This window comes from Perognathus longimembris, chromosome 6, assembly GCF_023159225.1.
Source record: "Perognathus longimembris pacificus isolate PPM17 chromosome 6, ASM2315922v1, whole genome shotgun sequence".
NCBI lineage: Eukaryota > Metazoa > Chordata > Mammalia > Rodentia > Heteromyidae > Perognathus > Perognathus longimembris.
Genome location: NC_063166.1, coordinates 71,249,374 through 71,276,565, shown reverse-complemented (window position 1 = coordinate 71,276,565; position 27,192 = coordinate 71,249,374). Strand labels below are relative to the sequence as shown.

The following is a 27,192-nucleotide window of genomic DNA, read 5'->3' as shown; positions in this document are numbered from 1 at the left end:
TTAAAACTGTGCCCTCCCATGAGTAGGCGTATCTGCCTGCATCATGTGAGCCCCTCCAAATCCATGTGCCAAGTCTAACTTAAATGATAGGTTGATTCAAACAGATACTATAAGGCAGATTGTAACTCAATTGGCCACCTGTGTGTGACCTGGCATGTTCTGTAAGTGTTGTAACCTCATTGGCCACCTGCATGTGGCAAGTTTGACCATGTAGTGTTTGCCTTTATAACCTTACCCTGAGCATGGCCCAGGGTGCGCAATCTAAGCTCTGAGTCTTGGGTTTGGCCAGTCGGTCTGGGCTGCGGCCCTGGCCGGCCAGCCTGCTTTTTCCGGTCGCAGTTTCAGCTCCCAAGTCTGGGCTGCACCCCTGGCTGGTCAGTATACTTTTTACTTCCCCAATAAACCCATTTTTTTACTTGAGACTGTCTCTGAGTGGTGGACTCTTGAAGGGATAGGGGATTTTCCCCCCCACCCTATTACATTGTGGTCCCCTCCCTTGGGGAGGCCCCATTACAGTTACAAAGCTAATATGAATGCTAATAATATACATTCTAAGAGAATGAACAAAACAGATTTCTACACTGGGGATTATGATATTCTTATCTCCAATTAACCACTAAAAAGGCTGGAAGTTGATTTATGGCTTAAGTGGTAGAGTGCTAGCTTTGAGCAAAAGAGCTCAGGGACAGCACTAGGCTCTGAGTTTAAGTCACAGGATTGGCACAAACAAACAAACCAAACGTTTTGAAGTCTCCAATCAGTCACAAATGAAATTCTGTACAATTCTTAAAAAAAAATAAAAATAAGAGGGCTGGGAATATGGCCTAGTGTGTAGAGTGCTTGCTTCATATACATGAAGCCCTGGGTTCAATTCCTCAGCACCACATATACAGAAAAGGCCAGAAGTGGCGCTGTGGCTCAAGTGGCAGAGTGCTAGCCTTGAGCAAAAAGAAGCCAGGGACAGTGCTCAGGTCCTGAGTTCAAGCTCCAGGATTGGCAAAAAAATTAAGAGCATGTTTTAGCAATTTAAGAACAGGGAGTCTAGTTCATATAGCTTAATTTTAACGAAGCACTATTTCCAGTATTAAACAGTGTCTAATATAGAAAAGAAGTGTTATGTATCAGCTGCTTAGCAGCTACATACTGAGTAGTCAAATTTATACCAAGTTCATGTTACAAAATAAGTATCATTCTCAAAATTAAATAAATCAAGCTTATTAAAAGAGAAAAAAATTTAAAAGCAAACCAAGTATTCTGCATCTATTCAGAGTTTATCAAATCATCAGAAAGCGCAGAATGCTGACAGGTCAGATAGTCCTTGATGGCCTAGGAAGGTCATCCTGTACTTTGAGAGCCCAAGCTCTTCTTTACATGCTTTTGGAGTAAAGATGTATGGCCTGGTACTGCTATCATTTAAGCTTCAGGGTAATTCATTTTAACATCACACAAAGCAGACATGTTTCCCATTTATGTAAGTTCTGAATGTACCATTATGTAAAAAAGTTGTTTTGGGCAAAACAAGAGGTAACTTGACACAAAGAAAAGGACTTGGACAGCTAGGTGTGGTGTCACATATGTCATCCCAGTACATGGAAGATGGAAGCATGACTCCAAGTTTCAGGACAGCCCAGTGAGTTCCAGGGCAATCTGTACTGCCTAAGACCCTGCCTCAAAAGAAAAAGGGACACTGGTCTATGAAGACAGAAATTAAGCCAACTGGCAAGTTAGTCTGGCTTTTTAAGTCTCATTTTCTTTCACTGTAAGTACATAAACCAAAATTAAGTTTGAGGCTTTTTTGTTTGTTTTGTTTTTGCATTAACTCAGGGTCTCAGTCTCTGTACTCACAGCTGGCACTACACCACTTGAACCACTCCTCAAGTTCTGACTTTTTCCTGGAGATAAGACTTCTGGAGGGTCTTGCAGATTTGTCTGCCCAGGCTGGTTCCAAACCCCTATCCTGAGATCTCAGGTTCCCAAGTAGTCAGGATTATAGAAGTGAGCCACCAGTGCCTGGCTAAAGGACTAAGTAATACAAATATATGGGTAAGAACTCTTTTTTTAATATTTAGCTATAGTATAGTAAATTGGTGATGACAGTTCTTAGATGTAAGTTGTTATAACAGTTTCTACCCATTTCACAACAATCTACTGTTTAAAATTTTTGAATTTCTAGGAGAGAGAAAAAAACTCCAAGCACTTTATAAACATAATCCCATTTGGAGTCATAGCACAAAAAGACAAAAAGTAGAGCCCTTTGTCTGACAAGCTTTTGGTGGGATCCTACATCTCTACTTCAAGAGCTGCCCTCTGACAATCCCATACTATTGGTCACTAGCACCACCTTGTGGTACAATCTTCAACAAGAGGTCACCTCAAGCTACCCTTCCCTACTCTCAAGACCAAACATACCAAGAGGGGTCCTGCAGAAGGATCTTGGGGAGAATAGCTTCCAGGGTAGTCATCATCTTCCTCCTCTTGTATCTGTTGAAAAGTTCGTTTCAAAGATTTCTTCTCTTCTGTTGCTAAGGGAAACAGAGCAATGATTTTAGTCACATATCCTGCATTGAGAGTCAAATGCTGTATGTAAATACAGGGAAAAAGTGGAACTCATTTTCAGATATGACTTAGCATTAACCTTTATGTAGATTATTTGAAATTGGTTGTAGTTCTTTACATTGCTGAAGAGTTAAAAAGGGTCCTGGGTCTGTCTTCTCAGATTGACCCTCCAGAGAAGCATTACTGAAAACAAGCATCTAAAAGTAAAACACATCAAACTAGCTTATTTAATTAAAAAAAACCTCCTATTTTTTAAAAGAAAGTTATAAAACCTATCAGACAATATAATTAAGTAGACAATTCATACATGGGTTTAGAAAAACATAGCGCTAAGCAAAAATGGGGATATTTTATGAGACATTCAATGATAAATTCAGATTCTAAACACAAACATCATTTAAACTATTTCTTAAAAAACCAAACCAAACCATATAAGCAATCTTACCTTAACCACTTTCCTTTGGAGAAATGTGATTGATATACTACTTGGAGAAACTACCTAAGTTACCATTTTAAAATTAACCATGTTTGAGGCTGACAGGTTACATTTTTTATTATCTGCATCAAATTCATAGTTATGATAGATGTGTTAGTTCTAAAATCACTTCTACTGCATCAAATTGGACAATACAAAATAAATGAATAAATGACAAACTGTGAAAGATAAATCTAAATGATAAATTCTGGCTTAGAAAATAAAGAAATATTAGGCACAATAAACACAAGGCATTACAATGGCTTCTTTACCTTTAATCTTTCCAACAATTCTGAGGTTTAGTAGCTCTATTTACAAGTGAGAGAAAAAAAAGGCCCAGGAATATTAACTAATTCCATGGCAGTAGTCCTTGCTGCAGTTACAGTGCTCTGAATTTTCAATCAATTCAGACAGCCATTCAAAATAATTTAATATTTGGGAGGCTAAGACAAAGGATAGGTCATAGCTCAAGGTCAGTCCAGGTGAAAAGAACTTAATGAGGGTCCATCTTGACCTATGGGTGGGTTTAATGGTACACATCTTATCATCCCCAGCAACATGGGGAAACACAGTAGAACAGAACACAGCCCGAAGGAAGCCTGGGAATAAAAAAGTGAGACTCTGAAAAGAATCAATACAAAGAGGCCAGAGGTATAAGTTAAATGGTAGAGCGCCTATCTAGCAAAAGGGTAAGGCCTTGAGCTCAGTTCCCAGAACCACCAAAAAAGCTTTTTTTTTAATTTTGAAAATCTAGCAAATCTGTTGGTCTCATTCATACTTCAGAATGTATGACATGCTTCACTACCAATTCAGTTTCTGGTCATGATTTTATTTACACGCCCTTTCATACTCATCCACTCTGCCTGTTTTCAGGCAACTCTAACACTGCAGTGGTCACTGTTCTGTCTTTATATTATGCACCTTCTCCTTCATCTTGGAGACTTGTCCAGGTGTGTGTAGGCCTCATTCTCAATTAACCTTCAAGTGATCCTAGTTACTAAGGGTAAGTATACATTCCACAGACCTGAGTGTGATAGAATTTCAAATACCAAGGCAGACTGACACTAATGTAAAGACTGAAGCTGTCTTGAAATTTCCAAATCACATCAGAAACACAGCCATCTACCTGCAAAGGTGGATCTTCTAAAAGGCACACCTAAGCTGAGCAGGATAGTGTATACTGTAATTCTGCACTCAGTTTGACTGAGGCAGGGGGAACAAAAAGTTCAAGGCCAGCCAGGGCTACAGAGAAAGGCTTTACCAAAAGAAAATAAAGGCATAGCTGAAATATCCTGGAAATAAATAAGAAACTTCAGATTTTATGCTACTCTTAGAAACAAAAAAGAATCAGCAAATAATAGCCCCCTGGCTAATAGCCCCCTTTTTCCTTGTTACCTTGCTGCAAAATAAACTTGTTTTCTTGAAACAAGGTCTTGCTGCATAATCCAAGCTAGCCTTAAACATAAGATCATCCTGGTTGTCGGAAGAAGAGAACCTGCAATAAATAAAGGGCTATCCCTTAAGGCACAGTCTAACAAGCACTCTACCCTTATCATCTCACTGTAATTGAGCAGCCAACCCAACTATAACTTGGGGAAGTAGGCCCAGAGCTCATGCTCTTAATAACTACTCTTCAGTTTAGTCGTAAATCCAGGGGAATGAAAATATTGAAAGTTTTCTCCTCACACTGGCTCTGAAACTCTGAAATATTCAATTTTAGAACTGGGAGGGGAAAATAAAAATTCTATCATCACCCCACTGATATACCACATTCTGCATTAACTCAAGCAATTAGCACCAATACCTTAGGAGGTATTACTATTAACAGTCATACTGTACAGTGAAGAACTATGGCTCAAGGAGTTCAAATGCTGGGCTCAAGGTCACACAGCTTTAGAAATGGCAGGGGAGGGGCTAGGAATATGGCCTCGTGGTAGGGTGCTTGACTCACAAACATGAAGCCCTGGGTTCAATTCCCCAGCACCACATATATAGAAGAAACCAGAAGTGGCACTGTGGCTTAAGATGTAGTGTGCTAGCCTTGTGCAAAAAGAAGCCAGGAACAATGCTCAGGCCCTGAGTCCCAAAACCCAGGACTGGAAAAAAAGAAAAAGAAATGGCAGTGGAGGAATTTGTAGTCTGGAGGTATCAATATCTAAACAATACTAAGGATCAGGCAAGATGATAATCTGTTCTCCAATTCCTAACATAATTCAAGTCTATTGAATCTATGTGCTCTCAGGAAATAAAGAATGATAAGAAGAATATCAGCTTTGAAGTCATAGAAGCCTGGGCTTGAATTCTCCACTTAGCAATGATTTCTTGGACAAAATTACTGTACCTTTTTGCTCTTGGGCATCATTATTTGAAATAGGAAAACACCAAGCTCACAGAATGATCATAAAGATGTAAAATAAAGTAAAGCACACATGAAAAGCAGGCAGCAAAGAAGCTAGGATAACAGTTGTTGGCTTCTTTGTATCTATCTACCTTTCCTCTCTAAATTCTTTCATTACTTCGGGATACTATTTGATTCCTAAATGATTCTGAAAAGTAGTGAAATTCTATCCAGCCAATCAAAAGTATTTTGGTTTATTTATTTGTAAGAACAACTGAGCCACACATGGTACCTCATGCTCAGATCAGAAGTACTGAAGTTCATGGTGAGCCTGGGCAAGACCTCATCTCAATCAAAAGCCAGCTGCAAGAAATTTGCTTACCAAGTGCAAGGACCTAACTTCAAGCCCTACCAACACACACACACACACACACACACACACGGTAAAGGTGATATAGATATTCTTGAGCTCGTGTATGCTATAATGTTTTAAGAACTGTCAAAGTTTAAAGAAAGTTATTTTATTGCCAAGGTAATCCAATCCCTATAAAGTTGCCTCAAGACAAAGAATTACCGATATGTCACAAATGTAGTATAGAAGAACTATTCAAATTTGGAAATGGACCTCTAAAAAAATCACCAATATTTTAAAGAATTATGGCTAACTATTCTGACAGCCCAAGTCCAAAGAAGAGAGAGAAGACAGAGTGAGTTAGCTGAGACCAATGCACATGCTAGAACATTTGATGTGTATTTCATCTTCAAAAATTAAGGAAAGAGGGGCTGGGAATATGGCCTAGTGGCAAGAGTGCTCGCCTCTTATACATAAAGCCCTCGGTTCAGTTCCCCAGCACCACATATACAGAAAATGGCCAGAAGTGGTGCTGTGGCTCAAGTGACAGAGTGGTAGCCTTGAGCAAAGAGAAGCCAGGGACAGTGCTCAGGCCCTGAGTTCAAAGCCCAGGACTGGCAAAAAAAAAAAAAATAAGGAAAGAAATTATCTTTAGATCAACATTATCCTCCACATCAATACTGCCAATGTTATTGTAAATGTCTATATATACTTTGAAAAATTTAAAAACTTAAGAATTGTCTCAGGCAGGCAAAGTTTACTTCTGCAGAAGGGTATGCCATCAGTCAGAAATCTGGCCATCAAGCAAAGAAAGCAGGTAGGCTGCTCTCCTATTTATTCCTAGTGCAGCAGGCCTTGCCCTCTGCTAAGATTGGTTGAGCTCAGGTTTACAATGTACTCAAGATTGGCTGGTTGGAATAGGGTAAGATAATTTACATAAAATGACTGTTAAGACTTTGAAAAGTAATTCCTCTTTTCGCCACCTGTACTTGCTGATATTGTCTTAGCAGAATAATCAAGAGCCAAGCCATCAGGGCAAAGCAGGAACTTTTAAGCAATCCACTTTGAGAAAAAAGACAAGTTTTTCTCACAAACCCAATAAGCTATTTTCAATACTTCTACCACAGGCCCATTTGTCTAACTGTTCCCTAAGTACAGAACTACTTCTCACTACTCTTTGTAGCACCGAGCATAGGTGTTTGCACAAAGCAAATAACCAGCAAATGTTTGACTAGAAATTCTAACATTGGCTCTAATAAGCATTCCTTTTTAAAGCTCTCCTGCTTGCCAAAATGCTTTAAAAAAAATCAGAGTACAGAAAAGTATGCTGGGTAATTTCCCAAAGCTGTATAGAATAATGCCTCCAAAGGACACAAGACCAACACTACGAGAATCCAAAGCAGGAAATAGCTCACTTTTCAGAATGACTCTAGAAATACTAACAATGCTCAGTAAAACAACATTGGCAGTCTGAAAGCATTTATAGCATTCTTAGAAGACCTTTAACCTAGTTTCACAGACATGTTACTGTGAAATGTATATAATTTTAGACCTAGAGATCCATGAAGGGTATAGGATAAAGAGTTGCTAAAGGAACAATATTGTCACCTAAGTTAATACCAGTAGGTTCTACAGCAGAGCCAAGGAGGGAATGACTACACATGCCTGCACAAGCAAAGATGATACTAGAGTGACAGTCAAAGGGGCAGAAGGACATTTCAGGCACAGTGACAGAAGGGGCAAAGGAGGGGAACCCTTGCCAGCAGAGGATCCAGAGGGAAAACCTGATAAATCAGATCAGATCTGAAGCTTAGAAGTATGTCAAGCCAATTAAAATTAAACCACAACTAAGCAGAAGCCAAGTAAAATGTTAGTGAAATAACACTGGATCTTACTTTGTGTATGTGTGTGTGTGCTGGTCCTAAGAGCCTCGGCACTGTCCCTGAGCTTTTTTTTTTTGTACAAGGCTCAGGCTCTAGGCAAGGGCTATAGTCCTAGGCTAGGCCTCTACCACTCCAGCTCCATTTCTGGCTTTTTGATGGTGGTGGTGGTGGTTAATTAGAGATTGAGAGTCTCATAGACCTGCCCCAGATGGCTTCAAACTGTGAGCCTCAATCTCAGCCTCCTAAGTAGCTAGGATTACAGGCATGGGCCTGGCTTGATCTTTATCTTTATGGAGGGGAAAAAAAACAAAACACATAACCTCTTAGGAAGAATTTGTAAAATTCACACACACATATTTCCTCAGATGCCTTGGATTCAGTAAAGACCACAATCAATTCTAGACAGCAGGTTCCAAAAACCACACCTATAATTAATAAAGGCAGATTTCCAAAGGACTCAGGGACTTATCCAAGATCCTGCAATAGTTAGTGGCAGGGCCTTGACAAACTCTTATTAAAGGTTACTTCCATCCCAGTTACCCACAACCCTAGAGAGCTTTGCTGTTCCTCTTCCTTAGGAAGGAGAGGCTAGGAGAACACACAGCAAGTGAGGGATGAGGGATGACAGCATGAGTACTAGAACCAGCCTCACGCTGCGCATACTACAGAAACTCTCACCATCATTCATGATCGTCTCTGAAGAATCATAAAGTCGCTGATGGCTCACAGCAACCCCCACTGCAGCTTTTCATATCTGATTCGAAAGTAGGCAAAGACCAAGAGCTGTAAACATGTGGTGATGTTTCTACCTTTGGGGGGAGGGCTCTTGGAGTCCTCCATAGACAGCTTCAGCTGCTGTATGAACTCGCCGCCATATACACTTCTTTCTTGCCAGATGTTCAGCAATCTTTCTAAAGGTTTTTTACAGCCTTCATCTGCCTCTCTGCCCAGAAAAGATGAAAAGATATGTATAAGCTTATGATATTCTTGTTTTTAATTAGGACAGATCTATTTTTAAGTCAACATCTGACTAAATAATATACATATTAAAAAACAGAAGAGTTAAGTACAATTTGTATCACTTCTATATACCCAAATCTTGATCAGAAACTACATTCTTCGTGTGGTAGGTGAGGAAGAGAGCATCATTTCATACAACTTATCCATTTCCTCTTTGAAAAAATATGGGGAAAATAGGGACAAATTTTAGTTGCTGAGTTTTACAGAGAAGTAAAAAAAAAAAAAGCTCATATAAATTGCAATTGCTTACTTTAAGACATTAATTAAATTGTAGTGCCAGACATTCTGCTGGAAATAAAAACGGGCCAAAATTTTTAGGAATTTAAAAATGTTTTCAAAAACCACAAATGTTTAAAATGGGAAAGAAACTCACTACACTAACATATGCACAAATACAGTTGTACACACACATAAGCCAAGACTGATCTCCACTTGTTAACTCTTCATAATTATTTTAACACTAGGCTAAGTCTATGTTTCCTGTTCACAGAGGCATCTAAGTGATAAACTCAGAACACACTGAAAATAACACCGTCCTTTAGATTCATATCTGAAAAAAGAAGTTATGTTAATTTTTTCCTGTCGTGTTAACACTCTTGATATAGATCTGGGATGTAGTTCACTCTCATAGGAACCTCTTGCTACCATAAAATGCGAGACAGCAAGCAGACGAGTGGGAGGGATTTCTGCACAGAAATCAAATATCCTTGCTACCCACTATGCTCCCTTTGAGGATTCTGTTTTATCGTGTTTGTGTGGAAGTCCATGGTTGTATAATGACTAACTTAAGGAGAGATACCTCTACATCTTAGGTTTTTAGTCAAATATCTTTACTAGAACTCTCAAGAAGAAACCATACCAAATGCAGAATAATCAACCCCTAACCTAACTGCACTAACTTTATGCTCTAACATTCGTATGAATGTGGTGTTCGCCTAGCCCAGTCAGACCACATTACTTATGAATTTTTAGTGGCAAAAATCACTGAACTGGGACCAAAGGAGAAATTAGATGTGCAAATTAATTCTTTTTATCAAACATTTTATATTGCAAGCCAGAGGTGAGGGGTAGGGAAAAAAGAGAAAACACTTCTGCTTTTGATAGAGCTCAGAGATATTCACATTTTATTTTATTTTTATTTTTATTGAAGATGAGTCTCATGGACTTTCCTACCCAGGCTGGCTTCAAACTATAATCCTATTTCAGCCTCCTGAATAGTTACGATTACAAGCATGAGCCACTAGCACCTAGCCCCTCTCAAGTTTTAATACTATAATTCTAGCTGCTATTTTAAGTGGAATCATAATTCTTCCCCTTCTCAGAATAAAAGTGAAAGTCCTGGGCTGGGGATATGGCCTAGTGGCAAGAGTGCTTGCCTCCTATGAGGCCCTTGGTTCAATTCCCCAGCACCACATATACAGAAAATGGCCAGAAGGGCGCTGTGGCCTTGAGCAAAAAGAAGCCAGGGACAGTGCTCAGGCCCTGAGCCCAGGTCCCAGGACTGGCAAAAAAAAAAGGGAAAGTCCTTAGAAAACTGTCATGGCGATTTCTATTCAGCCCTTTGATTCTCACACTTCAGTCATACCTAAGTTTTCTTTCCTGGCTTGGCACTCAATTCTGCTTTGCTCCAAATGACCACATCTCTTTCCCACTCCTCCTTTCAGGTAAAAGTTTAGTTCTAACCTATCTTTTCAGCAATCTTGCTCCAATTTCTACATTGAAAATGACACCCACTTCTTAATTTTCCTTCATACAGACTAGCTTTTCATATATAGTTTACTTTCTGTTTGAAAGATATTCATGCCCCCCCGTAGACATCATAAAATAAACAAAATAATTATTTGAATTGTAATTTTTTGGGGAAAAAAGTATAGCCAATTTTTAAAAATCACCTCCCTATATCAAGGTCATTCACTGTCATATCAACTAAGCACTTGACAACTCAATTAGTGAATATCTCTACAACTCTGTGCTTAGTTAGAATAAAAGAAAAAGGCCTTCAGGTCTGGCCTTAGGGCCTGACCCAGCAGCCCTTCTGATTTCTTAGGCCTCATCATCTCTAGTTCCCTATCTGGGTCTCCACATTCCAGCAATACTCAACTATCATATTTTCCATTTGGGATTTGTTACTTATACACAAATCTTGGTTCATCCTAATGCTTCTCCTTTGAATGAAACACTCAAAACTGGAATAACTCAGAGCAAGAAGATATAATTCAGGTAGCTAAAGTATATAAAGCATACAGAATGGAGCTAGACTATCCAAGGCCTTAATTGCCATATAAAGCATGTAGCCTACAGACACTGTGATCAAATGTATGATTTCAGTAATAGTTATAACATAACCAAATCACAACTGATCAGAGCTTAATTCACTGACTGGTACTTTTAATGCAAAGTATGTTTTCTGAAGATTATCCATTCACTTAAAAGTAGTCATGAGAACAAATTTTTATTAAGGATTTAGAAGGGGACAACAATGCCTACCACCTCCCACTTACCATTCCTGGGGTAAATGGGACTCAACTAAGACTAGGATTGCTGAGGGTTGGTGGCTCACACCTGCTAGCTCTTTGCTACTCAGAAGACTGAGATCTGAGGATCACAGTTCAAAGCCACCCAGGGCAGGAAAGTCCATGAGACTTTTATGTCCAAATAACCACCAAAAAAGCTGGAAGTGAAACTGTGGCCCAAGTGATACAGCATCAGTCTTGAGCAAAAAAGCTGAGAGACAGCACCCAGGTCCTGAGTTCCAGTCCTAGGTCTGACAAATACACACAAAAAAGACAGGACTGGTTTGGAATAGTTTCAGCCACATTATTAGACAGTGGAAATCAATACTCACTATTGTTATAACCACAGGACACTTTCAAAAGCTAAAGCCAAAAAGTATTTTTAAAAAAATTTTATCAAGGTATGAGGGACAAGGTAACAAACAGTACAAGAAATGTATCCAATGCCTAACGTATAAAACTGTAACCTCTCTGTACATCAGTTTGATAATAAAAATTTGAAAAAAAAATTTTATTGTCAAGGTGAAGTACAGAGAGAGGGGTTACAGTTACATATGTAAGGTAGTGAGTACATTTCTTGTCATACTTGTTACCCCCTTCATTGTTTTTCTCCCACCTTCCCAATGATGAACATCATCATTCTAAACTACAAAGCTTATGAACTCTATGAACATTAACAGTAAAACAATTTCTTCCAGGCTGAGTGATATGTACATTTCTTTCCTTTTGCTTAGTATATCATCTGTTTTTCTCTCATTTCTTCCCTCCCTGCACTAACCAAGATAGGTTATTTCCTGAACACTGTAGTAAATCAAGATTTAGAAGTTTCAAAGTTACAGGTAAAATATTTAAAAAAATCTTTTTATTGATGAGGTTTAAAATAAGCAGCTCCACTGTGAACTGGAAGTCACTTTAGCAACTGGAATCAGAAACCACTAAAAAAAGGAACATTATCTTTTCACTACTCCAAATTGAAAAATCTTTAAATGAAAAAGGAACAACAACAACAAAAAAAAAAAACCTTCATTATTAATACTATGAAGAAACTGGAACATAATAATTACCTTCAGGACTACTATGCTGAATATTTTATATGTACTGTAATTCCTGTTAAATTACAAATCTCATCACTAATTTTCTTACAGATGACATAATTGATCATAAAAGTGAACACACACATACACATGCGTGTGTGCACACATGCACGCGCACACACACACACACACACTTGCTGCCTGGTGTTGGCTGGACAGCAATGAGCTTACCAAGTAAGCTTTGAGGGTCTTCCTTTCCATAGTTCATTGACACTTTCTTAATATCACTGTAATCTGTGTATCTATCTTATGCCATACACAGCAGGGTTGGCTCATTAAGGGTAGGCCTTACAAGTATGCCCAGCATTTCCAACAGTACCTCATGTAAAGCCACAGTAGCAATGCTCCTTTTTAACTCTTCAGAAAAGGAGAACAAAGAATGCTGTAGCCTACTACCCTTAGAAAGGTCCTTGGTGGCTGTTATGCCTTGGGTCTGAAGTACTCCCCAAAGACCCTTAGAAGACTGGATACTCAACTGGTGGCACTACTGAAAGATGACTGGATTGTGCGGAGGCTAACTTCGTCAATTAATCTACAAACAGGTTAGAGCTGAATGGGCTTCTTGGAGTGGGTCACATGAGCACTTGAGCACATGGCTTTGAAGGGTATATATCATGTTTCTCTCCTGCCTCTCAGCCACCATTGACAGCTTTGTTCTACCACATGCTTCTCACAGTTAGGTTCCATCTCACTATACCCTAAAACGATGTAGCCAGCCAACCATGGACCGAAACCGTGTGGAGAAACCATGAGCCAAATAAATCAATTGTTCTTCCTTTAAGTGGTTTATCACAGGTGTTTTGTCATGGCAATGAAAAACTAGCAGAAAGGTATCTAGGGACTTGAGTCATTTCCTAATGACCAGGGTAGCTTCAATCTAGCTGTGCAAACTGTGTGGCTCCAAATGAATAACTTCTTCCTTTCAGGAGCCTGGAATTACAGATTGATCCCAATGAGCCTCTGTTAGAAGGCACGTTCCACAGCTGGAATAACGATGGCTGTGTGATTCTGCTGGGTAAGGACCCTTGTTGAAAGCTTACACCCAGTGTCCTCTCATCTTTACTGCATGCACCTTCTCCTTTGCTGACTTTGCTTCAGATGCTCTGATTGCAATAAAGCACAGCTGTTGGGTTTTCCTAGGCAGTCAAATCTAAAGTGGTCTTGGAGACTAATATACTTCAACAGTAAATATCATATATACCATTCTTAACTCCCAATTTATGTCTCCAGAAATTAAGTCACTACTGAGCTTTAGAATATTTTACCTGTCTATCCAGCAGCAACTTTTGGAATATCTACTAGTCATCTCAAACTCATTTTCTCCATCAAATCTTTACTCTAAAGCAAAGTGAAGAGTATCATCAGCTACCCACTTACAGTAAACTTCTTTAACTTCTCTCCCCTGCCCCATTACCTTCCACTCAGCCCCTATATGCTCATTAAGTTTTATATGGGAGAAGAATCCATCTACAAAGTAAGCATTCAATTACCAGAACTGTCTTCTTACTGTTTCTGAGTCCTAGCTAATGCTACTTTAGCCTTCTCTAAAGCAATGTCTTCCATACTCATGTCTCTACAAGCCATTTTTAAAGTACTCAGGACCTAGGTGCTGTCCCTTAGCTTTATTCACTCAAGGCCAACACTTTACCACTTCAGCCACAGCTCCACTTGTGCTTCCTGCCCAGGCTAGCTTCAAATGTGATCCGCAGATCTCGGCCTCCTGAACTAGGATTACTGGCATGAGCCACCTGTGCCCCACAAGTGTTTTATTGATGCCTCCTAAGGATTACAAGGCATTCATGACTGGCACATGTCTAGCTCTCTGATCTCCTTTGGGTATGCCTTCTTCTGCTGCTCTCTGCTGTCTAACCACATTAGCTTTCATTCTGTTTCTTTTAAGATGCCACATTATCTCTATCTTAATAGCTGGTTCTTTTTTTTTTTTAATAGCTGGTTCTTGATCACATCAAATGTGATTTACTTAGAAAAGCCTCTCTTAACCTCTACAAGAGATTCTACTAGAGTGTCATTCTGTTTTACTATGCTCGTGTTGCCACTCTCTGAAAATGTCTAATTCATTTCATCCTCCTTGCCTGCTTTTTCCCTGCGGTTCCCTTAGTGTCTGGATCAGAACATAGCACACAAAAGGCACTTAAATATGTATGCTGAATGAAAGTAATACATACAACACCCTCCAATGTAGAAGAAATCACCTGTCTAGACAAGTTCATCATCTGGCTAATTAAACTGCTATGCAAATCAAATGCATCCTATGAACATGGCAGCTTTATCTAAACTGAGCTTTCTGTTGGGACTTGGACTAAGGAGTTATAAAGATATGGTTAATAAACTTGGCCAATATTAATGGGTCAACTACCTTTGCTCATCAATTGGTCACAGAAAAATCAAATACACAGCATGCACTTAGCTACCCTTAGTTGATAAGGCATGTCAGGATTAAAGCAGTTTCTAGACTTTGTTTTAATAATGGAGTGGGGGAAAGGAGCATGGTAACATAAACATTCTGAATACAACACTCAAAGAGGGCTTTACAGAAAGAAATTAGGGATACTTTTACTTAACTGAGAAAGACCAGACTAGTTAGGCCAAGATGTCTCCATAATGTCTTCTGTGGAGGTTTGCTTAGTTTAGTTTTGCTTTGGATTTTTGGTGATTGAGTCTTGCTATGTAGTCCACATTAGCCTCAAATTCACAACTGTCCTGCATCAGCCTTCTGAGTGCTGGGATTACAGACATGTAAAACCATGGCTTCTGTGTAAGTGTCAAGATGGGGCGAGGTTTTTCTCCCTTTTGCCATGCTAGAAATTTAACCCAAGGCCTTGCACATGCTAGGCAAGTGCTTTGACTCTTGGTATTCTCAACCCGTTCTTAACTTCTTCTGGTTTCAGCTACAAAGATTATTGCTCAATTTTTAAGCAAATATTGCTATTGGTTGACAATTCTTGCCAAGTCCCTAAACCAAACCTTCCCCCTAATCAGTCAATACTTAAAAAAGTAATAGAGTAGGTACCAGTGCTATAATCTTAACTACTAAGGAGGTTGTGATCTTAGGAGCTTGGTTTGAAGCCAGCTTCAGCAGACAAAAACACCTTATTCAGCAAAGAGCTAGAAGACATGGCTCAAATGATACAGGGCCAATGAAAGCACATGGCCCAGAATTTAAGCCATAGTACCAACACAAACAAACAAATAAATAAAAACAAAACCCATCTTAACAAATATTCACTGAAACCATACTCTGTGCCAGGGCAGATCACAATGATGCCCAACTCCTATAACATCATGTACATCGAGGCTACATAAATGGTATTATCCTCATAGTTATGTAACTTAGCAGCTCTGTGCCAGATACTTTACTGGGTATTTCTCATATAGTAAAGAATAAAAAAGAAAAAGAAAATGGCCCTTTCCTTCATAGGAGAACAAAGAATGCGGATCAAGCATTCTATTACATACTTTTCAACATATTTAGCTTCAAAACAACACTAATGAGACAGGTGGTATCAACTCCTTTAAACTAATTAGGAAACTGAGCCCACAGTTAAGTAATACATCTAGTCAACTCAGACAGTGTTTCAGACAGAGCCAGTATCTAAGAAATTGTGAACTCAATTTCATCAAAACAACAATTCTGTCTCTATTTTCAGAGACCTACCCTAGTAACCTGTTAAAAACTTATTCTGCTTTGAGAATTCAGTAATTTTTTAAGTTAATAACACATTCTATCTCAAAGCCCATGCTCATCAAAAGAAGAGATAGCTGCAGAGGCAATACCCCTTTTTCCATCTCTAGGAGCTAAACATCATTTTTCCTTTTCTTCTAATTTTCTTTCTTTTTTTCTAATTTGTTCCTTTAAACTCTTCAAATATACCAGACTTAATTTCACATTTATGGCCTTTTATCTATACCTTAGACCCTAACATAACTGAATATGCTAGTCTCCTTTTGCCCTTTCTACTTTCCTTTGCAAAGATCTGTTTACTTATAAACATAATAGCTTAGTGAAAAATAGTTCTTCCTTGCTCTACCTGGGGCCCTAACTGGTAACTACAGAATGATCTTGTTTTAAAATAAACAGTGAAAAAGAAAAACAAAAAAAATAGTGATTCCTAAGATTAATATAATGCATGCTTTCTCTATCAGCTATGTGTGTGCTTGATGCTGCAGGTCTATCTGCCACAAAACACAACTGTAGCAGAATGTCTACTTTCCCACACTACTAATTACAGTTTTGCCATTACAGATGTGCCACTATTTTTAGTAAGCCAGACAAGTACACATTCAGGAGGAAGTAAACAAGAAGCATAAATAACTAATTTCCCCCACATACTACTTAGCTTTGTTTTTTATCATAAGCTAATGAGACAACTCAGTCAAGCCAAACAAAAAACTACACTAAACAAATACATGGCTGAATCTCATTAATGCACCAAAACATTTATAGGCCTGAGATTTTTCTTAAGGGCCAATGAAACTTAAAACCGTGGTTTGGATTTCAAAACACTCTTAAAGTACAAAGTTGCCAATTTATAAAGGTGACTTGGATTTCACAACACTTTTAAAGTACAAAGTTGCCAATTTACAAAGGCTACCACAAAAAGAGGAAAGTTAATGTAAAACAAAATAAATAGATACAACATACCTGGCAACATGAGAAAATGCATCCACAAGGACAGATTCAAATTCTCTAGTGAACTCAGGTCCTTTCCTTTTACTATTTTGGATGACATCATTTGCTAAGTACAGGAAAGTAAGCTTCCTGTTTGATTTGGCTGGGGGAAAAAAGAGAAAGGATAATTTAACTTACACTACAGAAATTCTTAATTCACAATTCTTACGAGCTAGGGTACTTGTGAAGAACATTAAGATGAGCATTATCTACTATGGCCAAGTAGATATGTTAAACAAAACAATAAACAGAACTCCTGAAAGTCTCTGACAACACAAGTTTAGGAATAAATTTTGAGGGAAAAAAAGAATAGGTCAATTTTATTTCCATTATTTTAACCTAGAAAATTGACAAATGCAAAAAGAAGGAAGAAGGAAGAAGGAAGGAGGAAAGAGGATGGGGGAAGACAGGGAGCAAGAGGGAGAGGAGGAAATGGAGGAGGAGGAGGACGACTACAGAAGGGAACCAAAGGCTCACACCTGTAATTACAGCTACTTAGAAGGCCTAGATCTGGGGATCCAGGGCAGGAAAATCTGTGAGACTTATACCCAATTAACCACTAAAAAAAGCCAAAAGTGAGACTGAGGCTCAAGTGGTAGAGTGTGAGCTTTGCACAAAAAAGCTCGGAAACAGCACCCAGGCCCCAGAACTGGCACAAAAAAAAGGAAGGAAGGAAGGAAGGAAGGGAGGGAGGGAGGGAGGGAGGGAGGGAGGGTGGGAGGGAGGGAGGGAGGGAGGGAGGGAGGAAGGAAAAATTCCAACAGTAAGGTACCTCATGATTTGGGAAGATTATAGTTCACAGAGAGCCAGACCTCTAGACTCAATCTCAACTAATAAAAGCTGGTGGAGATAGGGTGTTACACACCTGTCACTCAGCTACACAGAAAGTATAAGTAGGAGGACAGAAATCCATAAGCTTGAAATTCTATTTGAAAAGTAACCAGACTGGGGGCATAGCTTAAATTGGCACAGTGCTTGTCTAATGAAATGGTATATAGGGCCTGCCTAGTGAGCTCAAGGTTGGAGTTCAAATACCAACACCAATGGTGGGGAAGAAAAGGCAAAAAGGCCCAGAGCATGGCTCAAACAGTAGAGTATCAAGTGCAGTGTAAGTGTCAGTGCCAAGAACCCAAATTCAAACCACAGTTCTGGAAAAAAAAAAAATTCTAAATGAAAATTCCTAAAGGACAGTCAATTAAATCCAATCACACATCTTGTTGCAACAATGAATACTTCTAATGCATCCTAATTATTAAATATTCCAAATAAAAGTTACATTTCAAATTTAAAAGATTCCTATAATTTGTAGTCTAACTTGAGAATTTCTCTTTAGTACTCCAATAACCACAGTCAGTCAACAACATCAACACTATATTCCAGCAGAAATCTCTGGATGTACCAATAGATGCTCACCTCAAATACAAATATGCATCAATGCTATATTATTATTGAAAATTCACACACACCTGAGCCTGGATATGCAAAATTATGGCTCCCACAAAAACCGTAACTCTTCTTTACTACACATACAGAATGTAGTATTTCCTATTACTCTGTATGGTATCCTATATTAAGCCATCAAAACCTCAGGCAATAAGGAGTTAGAGGTTTCTGGGAGAACATCACTGAATTCCCTGACTTCCATGCATAGAGCACTTCTCAACTGTAAAGTTACATCACTACCATTTTGGTAATCATTTCCTTCTTAAAGAAATAAGAATGCAATTAGATATTTCAAAACACTAAGTTTTCTCCAATCCTAAATTATCTGAAAAACTTGAGTAGGCTCTATGCCAACTTTCACACACCTGAATAACTGTACCTTGTTCTATTGCTCTTAGAAAGCACTTTTGTTTCTTTTAAAATGCACACAGCATACACAAGTTCTTATAGGCAGGCATAAGATGTGACATTTTAAAATATAGCCACAAGAGAATAATCCAAGTTAAAAACAAGATTTTTAAAGTATATGATAGTTTAAATGTTCATAAAATTAAATATGGATATCTTGAATTATATTAACTTCTAGTAATAACTTAGTTTTTATGACAAACTGATAATAATGGAAAACTGAAGCCACTTTTACTATTCTAATTATTATTCAAAGCCAGGACAAAAGTATCAATAATTACAATACCCTATTGTGGTTACAAAGGTATCATTCTGGCAAAGACTTTTTTTTTTTTGGTCAGAATCAGGGCCTCCGTGCTGTCTTTGAGGTTTCTTTATTTGCTCAAGGTGAGTGCTCTACTATTTTGAACCACTGTGCCACTTCTGGTTTTCTGGTGGTTAACTGGAGATAAGTCCCACAGACTTTCCTGCCTGGGCTGGCTTTGAATAATGATTCTCAGAGCTCAGCCTCTTGAGTAGCAAGGATTTCAGGCATAAGCCACCAGCACTCAGCTAAGATTTCTTTGTTAAAGTAAATGTTCTTTGAACTCACAACCAAGTCCATCATGTCATAAAAACAAATTAAAAAATAACACTCAATACACCATATATTGGCCAGACTAGCCAGTTCACATACTACTTGGGAGAGATAAAAAAAAGATCAAAATTCAAGGCAAGATTATGCATACAGCTAGGAAGATCCCTATCTCAACCAAAAAGCCAGGTACCATGGCACATCCATGTCTTTGGTCCCAGCTTCACAGGAGGCCACAGGTTGGAGGATGGCAGTCTAAGACCTATCCTGGACAAAAAGTAAGACCTTACATACAGAAATAAAAAATGGGGGGAGGGGGAAGGCATTTTCAGTATCATATGATATCTAAGAGATTGGACAGTCATGGCTTTCATGCAAATTATCATTTCCAAGCCCAATGTTTTTTGTTTTCAAATAAAATTACCTCCTACTCTCACCATCAGCAACATAAGCACCCTGTGGATAAAGAGGATAGGCCAAAGCCCTAGAGCACTGAAATGCACAATCAACACACACACACCTCTGTAAACAATACTGGGTGACAATATGACAAAACAGGTCCTTCCAGGCCCTACTTTTGAGCCCATGCCAAACTGGTAAAAACAAGTTGTTGAGCAAAATTAAATCAACTAGCTAATCAAAATTTTTCACTTGTTTGGCTGGTTTTGATGTCCCGAAAAAAAATCTAAAGAGTAAATTTGGGGAAAAGGCCTATTTACTTACATTTAGGCTACAATACAAAGCACCATTAAAAATTACTCATCTGGGGCTGGGGATATGGCCAAGTGGCAAGAGTGCTTGCCTCGTATACATGAAGCCCTGGGTTCAATTCCCCAGCACCACATATACAGAAAACGGCCAGAAGTGGCACTGTGGCTCAAGTGGTAGAGTGCTAGCCTTGAGCAAAAAGAAGCCAGGGACAGTACTCAAGCCCTGAGTCTAAGCCTCAAGACTGGCAAAAAAATAAATAAATAATAAAAATAAATAGGAGTACAAATTAAAAAAAATTAGTCATCTAAGAGAATTGAACATCAAAGTTTCCATAAAGGGGAGAAATTCTTTGGTGCCTAAACAGACAAATTAAGAATAATTCCTGGGGCTGGGGATATAGCCTAGTGGCAAGAGTGCCTGCCTCGGATACACGAGGCCCTAGGTTCGATTCCCCAGCACCACATATACAGAAAACGGCCAGAAGCGGCGCTGTGGCTCAAGTGGCAGAGCGGGAAGAAGCCAGGGACAGTGCTCAGGCCCTGAGTCCAAGGCCCAGGACTGGCCAAAAAAAAAGAATAATTCCTGGGGGCTGGGGATATGGCCTAGTGGCAAGAGTACTTGCCTTGTATACTTGCCCTTGGTTCGATTCCCCAGCGCCACATATACAGAAAATGGCCAGAAGTGGCGCTGCAGCTCAAGTGACAGAGTGCTAGCCTTGAGCAAAAAGAAGCCAGGGACAGTGCTCAGGCCCTGAGTCCAAGGCCCAGGACTGGCAAAAAAAAAAAAAAGAATAATTCCTAGAAAATGGCACATCAGGAAAAGAAGAAAGTAGTACTCAAGTGAGAAAAAGTAATTTTTATAAATCTCATAAATACCTTGATAGTATCTCAGCAGTAGTCTGTGAATACCATGGATAAGGAAAATGACTTCATCAGATACTAATGTCCACTTTTAAAGACTCAGGGTGGTTGAGAAGCTAAGGAGCTGGCCAGTTCCCATTTTAATGTGGGAGCTGTCAATTCATGAGAGAATGAAGTCTGGATATTAGAGGAGGATGCCTCTTAATGGCTGGCAAATAATTCCCCAGCTCTACAGTGCTCAGTATGGAAGCCACCTGCATTTATGGCTATTGAGCACTGACTTGGAGCAAGCAACATTTGTGAGCTCAATTTTCAACTGCATTTTTTCAAAACGTTAGTTCCTTAGTCACACATTCTAAGTGTTCAATAACCACAGGTAGCAAGTGGCAACCTTGCTGGAAAGCACAAATTAACAATGGATTGTCGATCATATTAGAGTGGTATTTAGATCTTTTACTCACACATGAAAATGGCTTTAGAAACCACAATTTAACTTCTAACCTATATTTTAACTGTGTAATAGGCACTGTGCTAAATACTGTTACATTGCAGAGAAACCAAAAACCAACTGTCTCCTTCAAAACATGAGAAGAGTAAGGAAGAAGTCAATGTTCATCTGGTATGACAGAGTTAGAGACAGTAACTGATCTGAATAAAAATGATGGGTTTGACGACTACCTTAACTTATTACATGCACAGAGGCATTGAGTACATTAAAAAAAAAAAAAAAAAAAAAAAGCCCACATCTGCCAGGGACTGGTAGCTCACATCTGTAATCCCAGCTACTCAGGAGACTGAGATCTGAGGATCATGTTTCAAAGCCAGCCTGGGCAGGAAAGTCTGTGGCTCTGATCTCCAATCAACCACAAGAAAACTGGAAGTGGCACTGTAGCTCAAAGTGGTAGAGTGCTAGCCTTGAGTGAAAGGGCTCAGGCACAGCACTCAGGCTCTGAGTTCAAGCCCCATGACCTGACTAGAAAAAAAAGGGGTGGGGCTGGAAACATGGCCTAGTGGTAAAGTGCTTGCTTCACATACATGAAGCCCTGGGTTCGATTCCCCAGCACCACATATATGGAAAACAGCCAGAAGTGGCGCTGTGGCTCAAGTGGCAAAAAGAAGCCAGGGGCAGTGCTCAGGCCCTGAGTTCAAGCCCCAGAACTGGCAAAAAAAACAAAACAAACAAAAAAGCCCACATCTTACATCAGTTTGAGCTCAAGTCCCAGCTATATAAGCCACTTAATCTCATTGTATCTTTATTTTGGCATCTATAAACTGAAGATAATACAGACCTATTTACAACGTTAAGACTACTGCTTCACAAAAGAATTGACATTTGAGATGGCCCTTGACAATGTCAAGATGTTCAGTCCTACCAGAGAGGATTTTGCCAAGCATCAACTACTCTATTTTAACTTTTTACATACACTTCAATATACGTTAGAAATATTTATTTGGATGGTATAGAGGTTTAGTAAATGGCACTTGGAGGTGACTCTGGAAGCCTGAGGCTCTACTTCCCAACTGCCCACAGAACTGAGGTGATCCCTATCTCCCTACAGTGCTAACATAGTGGGAGGGGGAGGAGGCTGTTATAGGACCAGACATGGGTCTCCTAAAATGATTCTGGAGTTTGGTGTCTGCTAGCCTAATGTAGCCTGAGCCTCAATAGTTCAGAGGCCTTGAAAAATCCCAATTAGTCACTTCAGTTTTCTCATCTCTAAAACAGGGTAAGGCCACACAGATCATGTGAAATCACCTCCCATTGTATACAAGGTGTGTAGAACAGCTCGGTGCTTCTTTTTTTTTGACTTCTGCTCTGGCCGGTAGGTGCCCATCTTTCCCTACCAGGAGACCAGTGCCTCATACTGAGCCATCAACAGCCCTATCTCATCATGATTTATCACATACCTATGCAGTCCTGGGGCCACCCAGTGTGATGGAGCCAGATAATATGCTAAAATGTTCATTTGCATTATCCTGTTTACTTCTCACCACAATCTGTTGTTTTTTTCCAGCCTCAAGTTTTCCCCACCTGTAAAGTTCTTACTTGGAAAGGCTCTGAGCATTAAACAACAACAACAACAATTGATGTGTGTAAAGTTATTGGGCACCTGGCACATAATAAAGGCACAGTAAATATCAGTTACCACCATTTCCATTTTGGATAGAAGGAAACCAAGGAAAAGCCAGGTTAGGTTGCTGGGATAAGTGGCAAAGTCAGCCTAACTTTCAAGAGACAAGGCTACTAAGGGTCCAACGCTGAACTTGGCACTAACAGGCTGCGTTCAATGAATGTCAGATATTGAGTAAGGCTTGCTAAGTAAAGCGGGTAGGTGTATGAGATTACTGTTCTGAGGGCTGAGTTTTGTAAAGACATACACAAAGGCGATGGGCAAGAAGGAAAGTCTTTGTTGGCAGCTATTCTGGTCTCCATTTTGCAGATGAGAATACAGAGGCATGGGGCGGAAACTCAGCTAATAAGTGGCTGCACTAGGACTGGACCTGGCAGTCTGACCAGAGTCCACAAGGCTCTTTCCTCCAAAATGCAACAGGGCCTACTAGCACACAACAGTCTAGGGCACTGCAGGCAGACGAGATGCAACAGCAACAAAAGTCAGGAGAAGCCTGAAGGGAAGGTAACTTGACAAAATAAGTCCGGGCCTCTGAACCCTGGGTCTCGAGAGCGTCAAATACCTTAACACCTTCCCGGGGGCCTGGGGGCGGGGGTGCTTATCAGGAATATTGGGGGTGGGAAGGGGAGGAGAAACTGTCACATCGCCTCGGATCTCAGAAACTCGACTAAAGGTACCTGCACCTGCAAAGCATGGCTCCATTACAAAGCTGAGGAGCTGGGGAGAGGGAGGGTGCAGTGACCCAAGGGGCGGGAGCAGAGGAGGGGAGGTCGGGGGAGAGGGGTGGGGGGGAAGGGAAGGACTTACCTTTGCGCAGCTCGCGGTGCCACACGGACACGATGGGTCCCGCGTGCTTGCGGTGGTGGATGAGCCACAGGGACAGGGTCTGCACGCTCTGCTGGGAGTTGCTCAGCTCCGAGAGCTTCTTCTCCAGCGCCGACTCGGAGAAGGAGGACATACTGGCGGTGCGGCGGGTGCAGCCCGGCAGGGACCAGCCTGGGGGCCGCCCAGTGCGACGGGAAGGACGACCGCCCCGGGCCCAGGCCTCACCTGACGGACCGCGGGACGCTCGGCTGACTGACAGACGGCGGGGGGCGGGGGCGGGCGGAGGGGGCAGGGATGGATCTCCGCAGTAACAGCCGCCCGCGCCGCCGGCACAAGATGGCCACCCGACCTCTCACCCCGCCGCGAGAGCGGGGTCAAAGGACAAGCGCCTGAGTTTCTAGGCTCCCCCGAGAGGCCTCAAAGTTGTAGGACAAAAACGTTCCTTTGAAGGCAGCGGCTTCTCGGAATCACGCGCAAGCCTCTTCCACAGAGACAAACCTCGGGAACCGGCCGAGTCTTGAGGGCCCCGGAATGTGCTTTGAGTGCCCGTGGCCGCGCGCCTGCGCAGTGAGCCTCCTCGCGACCCTTTCTCCCGCTCCCGCAGAACTTTTCTGGCGCGCGGTGCGGCGCGCCGCTTAGTGCGTCACTTCCGGTGGGGCCCAAGAGGCGGGAGAGTGAGGGGAATAAACGGGAAGACGAGGTAAGGGAAGCGTGGCGGGAGCCAGAGGGATTCCCAAAGCTGGGATCACTCAGAGGGAAACCCTGAGGAGACCTCCGAGGCTAAAAGGTCTTCATCTGGGCAGGGGAGGGGGGGGCTTCCTCTCTCAACTGGCTGGCCGGAGGCCGCGTTTAGCCTCCATATGTGACCTGCTCTCGGGCCGCCCCTCCTGAAAGCTGAGTTTTGGTTCTTTCAAGACGCCCACGTGTCCTTTTCGCGCCTCCACCCAAAAATGACGCCCCTTTTACCTCACCTGGTAAGCTCCTAATCAGCCGCAGGACCACCTGTTAGTGGGCAGCTCGGAATTTTAGTCTGTAACAACGCCCTCTTCATGAAACACACCTTTAGGCCCTTCACTGCTTTTTTTTTTTTTTTTAAATCATTCAGGGATTAACATCATCCTTTCCCTTCCCAAAGTATCTGTTATTTGAGACTCTTAAACCCTTATCCTTAAAAAACAAAAAGTTTTAAATTCAGGTTCTCAAGTAAGCTGAGAAAATTTCCAGTTGCTACAGGACCAATGGTAGGGATTCGAGTTGGTAGACCTAACAAGATTTTAGAATTTCTTGATCAGTATTAAAATTACAGGTTGCAGCCCACCCCATTTGAGAGACATTCTGCTAATTGATGACAGTTTGCACAGTATTGGAATTGTTTGCTTATGTGCCTCTGCCCTTCCTACAGCTAATGTGAGAAGTTGCTCTGTGCTACACACTGGTTTCACATAGTGACTCATTTGAGCCTCACAACAAGGCTATGAAGTGGGTATTACATACATCCTCCCTATTACACTCTCCTTATGTTCACATGAGGAAAATGAAGGTCAGAGTGATTAAGTGATTACATTACTATCAAGAAGACATAGGTAACCTATAATGGAAGAGGCTACATTTAAGCAATTTGTTTGACTCTAGGGCCTGATACTGAGCTGATTGAGAGAATTAATGGAAGAGGCTGGGAATGTGGCTTAGTGGTATAGTGCTTACCTAGCATACATGACGCCCTGGGTTTGATTCCTCAGTACCACATAAACAGAAAAAGTCAAGTGGCGTTGTGACTCAAGTGGTAGAGCAAAAGAAGCTCAGGGACAGGGCCCAGGCCCTGAATCCAAGCCCTAGGACTGGCAAAAAAAGTTAGTGGGAAAGAGGTGAATCACTCAGATAAGTCATTATCTACTCAAAATTGTAAGCTGGGCCTTCTAAGTCCACATTTAGACCATCTTTCAATATTAATTAACACTGGTAGGTATTTGAGCACTTTGATACCAAATCATATATAAGTCAGCACATTGCATACTTTTAAAACTCTTTACACGGCCTTGAAGCTATAAGCTACCCTTCCAGGTGGTGGGAATACAACTTCAGACCATTGTTGAGGAACAGAAAGAACAATAATAAGACCAGAATGTATGAACCAGAAGGATAGCTACAATGAGCTTTAAAAAAAAAAAAGCCATAAGAGTCAGCATCACATGGACACCTGTAGGTAACAATGATGACTGGAATGTTACTCTAAATAAAATGTGAGTCCATTGAACAATTAGGAGTGAAGGCAGAATGTCATGGCTGTTATATAGAAAATAGCCAAGGTAAAAGACAGGCAGGAAGACTGAATTTGTCAGCTGTTGTAATAGCCAGGTAAAAGAATGGGGGCTGGGGATATGGCCTAGTGGCAAGAGTGCCTGCCTCGGATACACGAGGCCCTAGGTTCGATTCCCCAGCACCACATATACGGAAAACGGCCAGAAGCGGCGCTGTGGCTCAAGTGGCAGAGTGCTAGCCTTGAGCGGGAAGAAGCCAGGGACAGTGCTCAGGCCCTGAGTCCAAGGCCCAGGACTGGCGCAAAAAAAAAAAAAGAATGATTCAGACCAGAGTTGTATCAGTGGAGGTGGTAAGAACAGGACAGATACTGGGGATATTATAGAGGAAGAGACAACAGATTTATTGACAGATTGGAAAGTGGGTGTTCAAAAGAGACAAGAGTTTAGATAGTCCCAAGAGTGTTAGCCTAAACAACCATGATTCATTTGCTAAGTTGCAGACACAGCAGTTTAGATTTGGATTTGTCCATTTGAAAATGTGGATTCAAGAAGAGTCACACCTCAAAATCCTGGGGAACTGGTTCTAGGACACCACTACTTCCTCCATACATACACACCACAAATGCCAAACTTCTACTGATGCACAGGATCATAAGATGACATCATGCTGGTATGTGTCCTGCACAGATCCTCTTATGTACTTTAAATCATCTATAGGTTATTGATAATACCTAATAAGTATGTTTATATAAATGTTAAGCATTTGTGTAATATATTATTGCTTAAGGATAATAGAAAAAAGCCTGCATGAATGTTCAGTACAGGGGCAGATTGTTGGTGTGTTTTTTTTCCCCAGAATATTTTTGATCTATGATTGGTTGAATCTGTGCATTGTGACCCATAGATACAGAGGGTCAGCTGTATAGATAGATAGTCCTAATAGGCAGTTGGTTTTATCAGTGTAGAGTTAAGGAAGAGACCTGGCCTGCAGATTCCAAATATGGGAGTTGTAAGGCAAAGGGAGTAGGTTCAGAAAGACACTGAGTTCCAGGACATATCA

At 40.7% G+C, this 27,192-nt stretch overlaps 2 protein-coding genes across 6 annotated transcripts in view; one reads left to right on the top strand and one right to left on the bottom strand.

The window, feature by feature from the left end:
* Rprd1b (regulation of nuclear pre-mRNA domain containing 1B) overlaps positions 1 to 24,414 on the bottom strand; it is a 49,536-nt gene extending 25,122 nt beyond the window's left edge. For 2 of the 4 annotated variants that reach the window (XR_007211331.1, XM_048349175.1), the window contains exons 1-4: positions 23,857 to 24,414; positions 16,895 to 17,024; positions 8,414 to 8,547; positions 2,410 to 2,522 (exon numbers count right to left, since the gene is read on the bottom strand). Coding sequence is in view for 2 of the 4 variants with exons in the window: in XM_048349175.1 (XP_048205132.1) it covers positions 2,410 to 2,522; positions 8,414 to 8,547; positions 16,895 to 17,024; positions 23,857 to 24,007 (528 nt within the window). In the remaining 2 variants the exon portion in view is untranslated. The remainder of the gene's footprint in view (positions 1 to 2,409; positions 2,523 to 8,413; positions 8,548 to 16,894; positions 17,025 to 23,856) is intronic. The other 2 variants (XR_007211332.1, XM_048349174.1) reach the window with 2 other exon arrangements.
* A 51-nt stretch (positions 24,415 to 24,465) lies between these two features.
* Tti1 (TELO2 interacting protein 1) overlaps positions 24,466 to 27,192 on the top strand; it is a 41,264-nt gene continuing 38,537 nt past the window's right edge. Inside the window, exon 1 of one of the 2 annotated variants that reach the window (XM_048349169.1) lies at positions 24,466 to 24,574. The gene's annotated coding sequence lies outside the window, so the exon portion shown is untranslated. Of the gene's footprint in view, positions 24,575 to 26,475; positions 26,803 to 27,192 lie in introns of those variants that run through there. The other variant, XM_048349171.1, reaches the window with a different exon arrangement.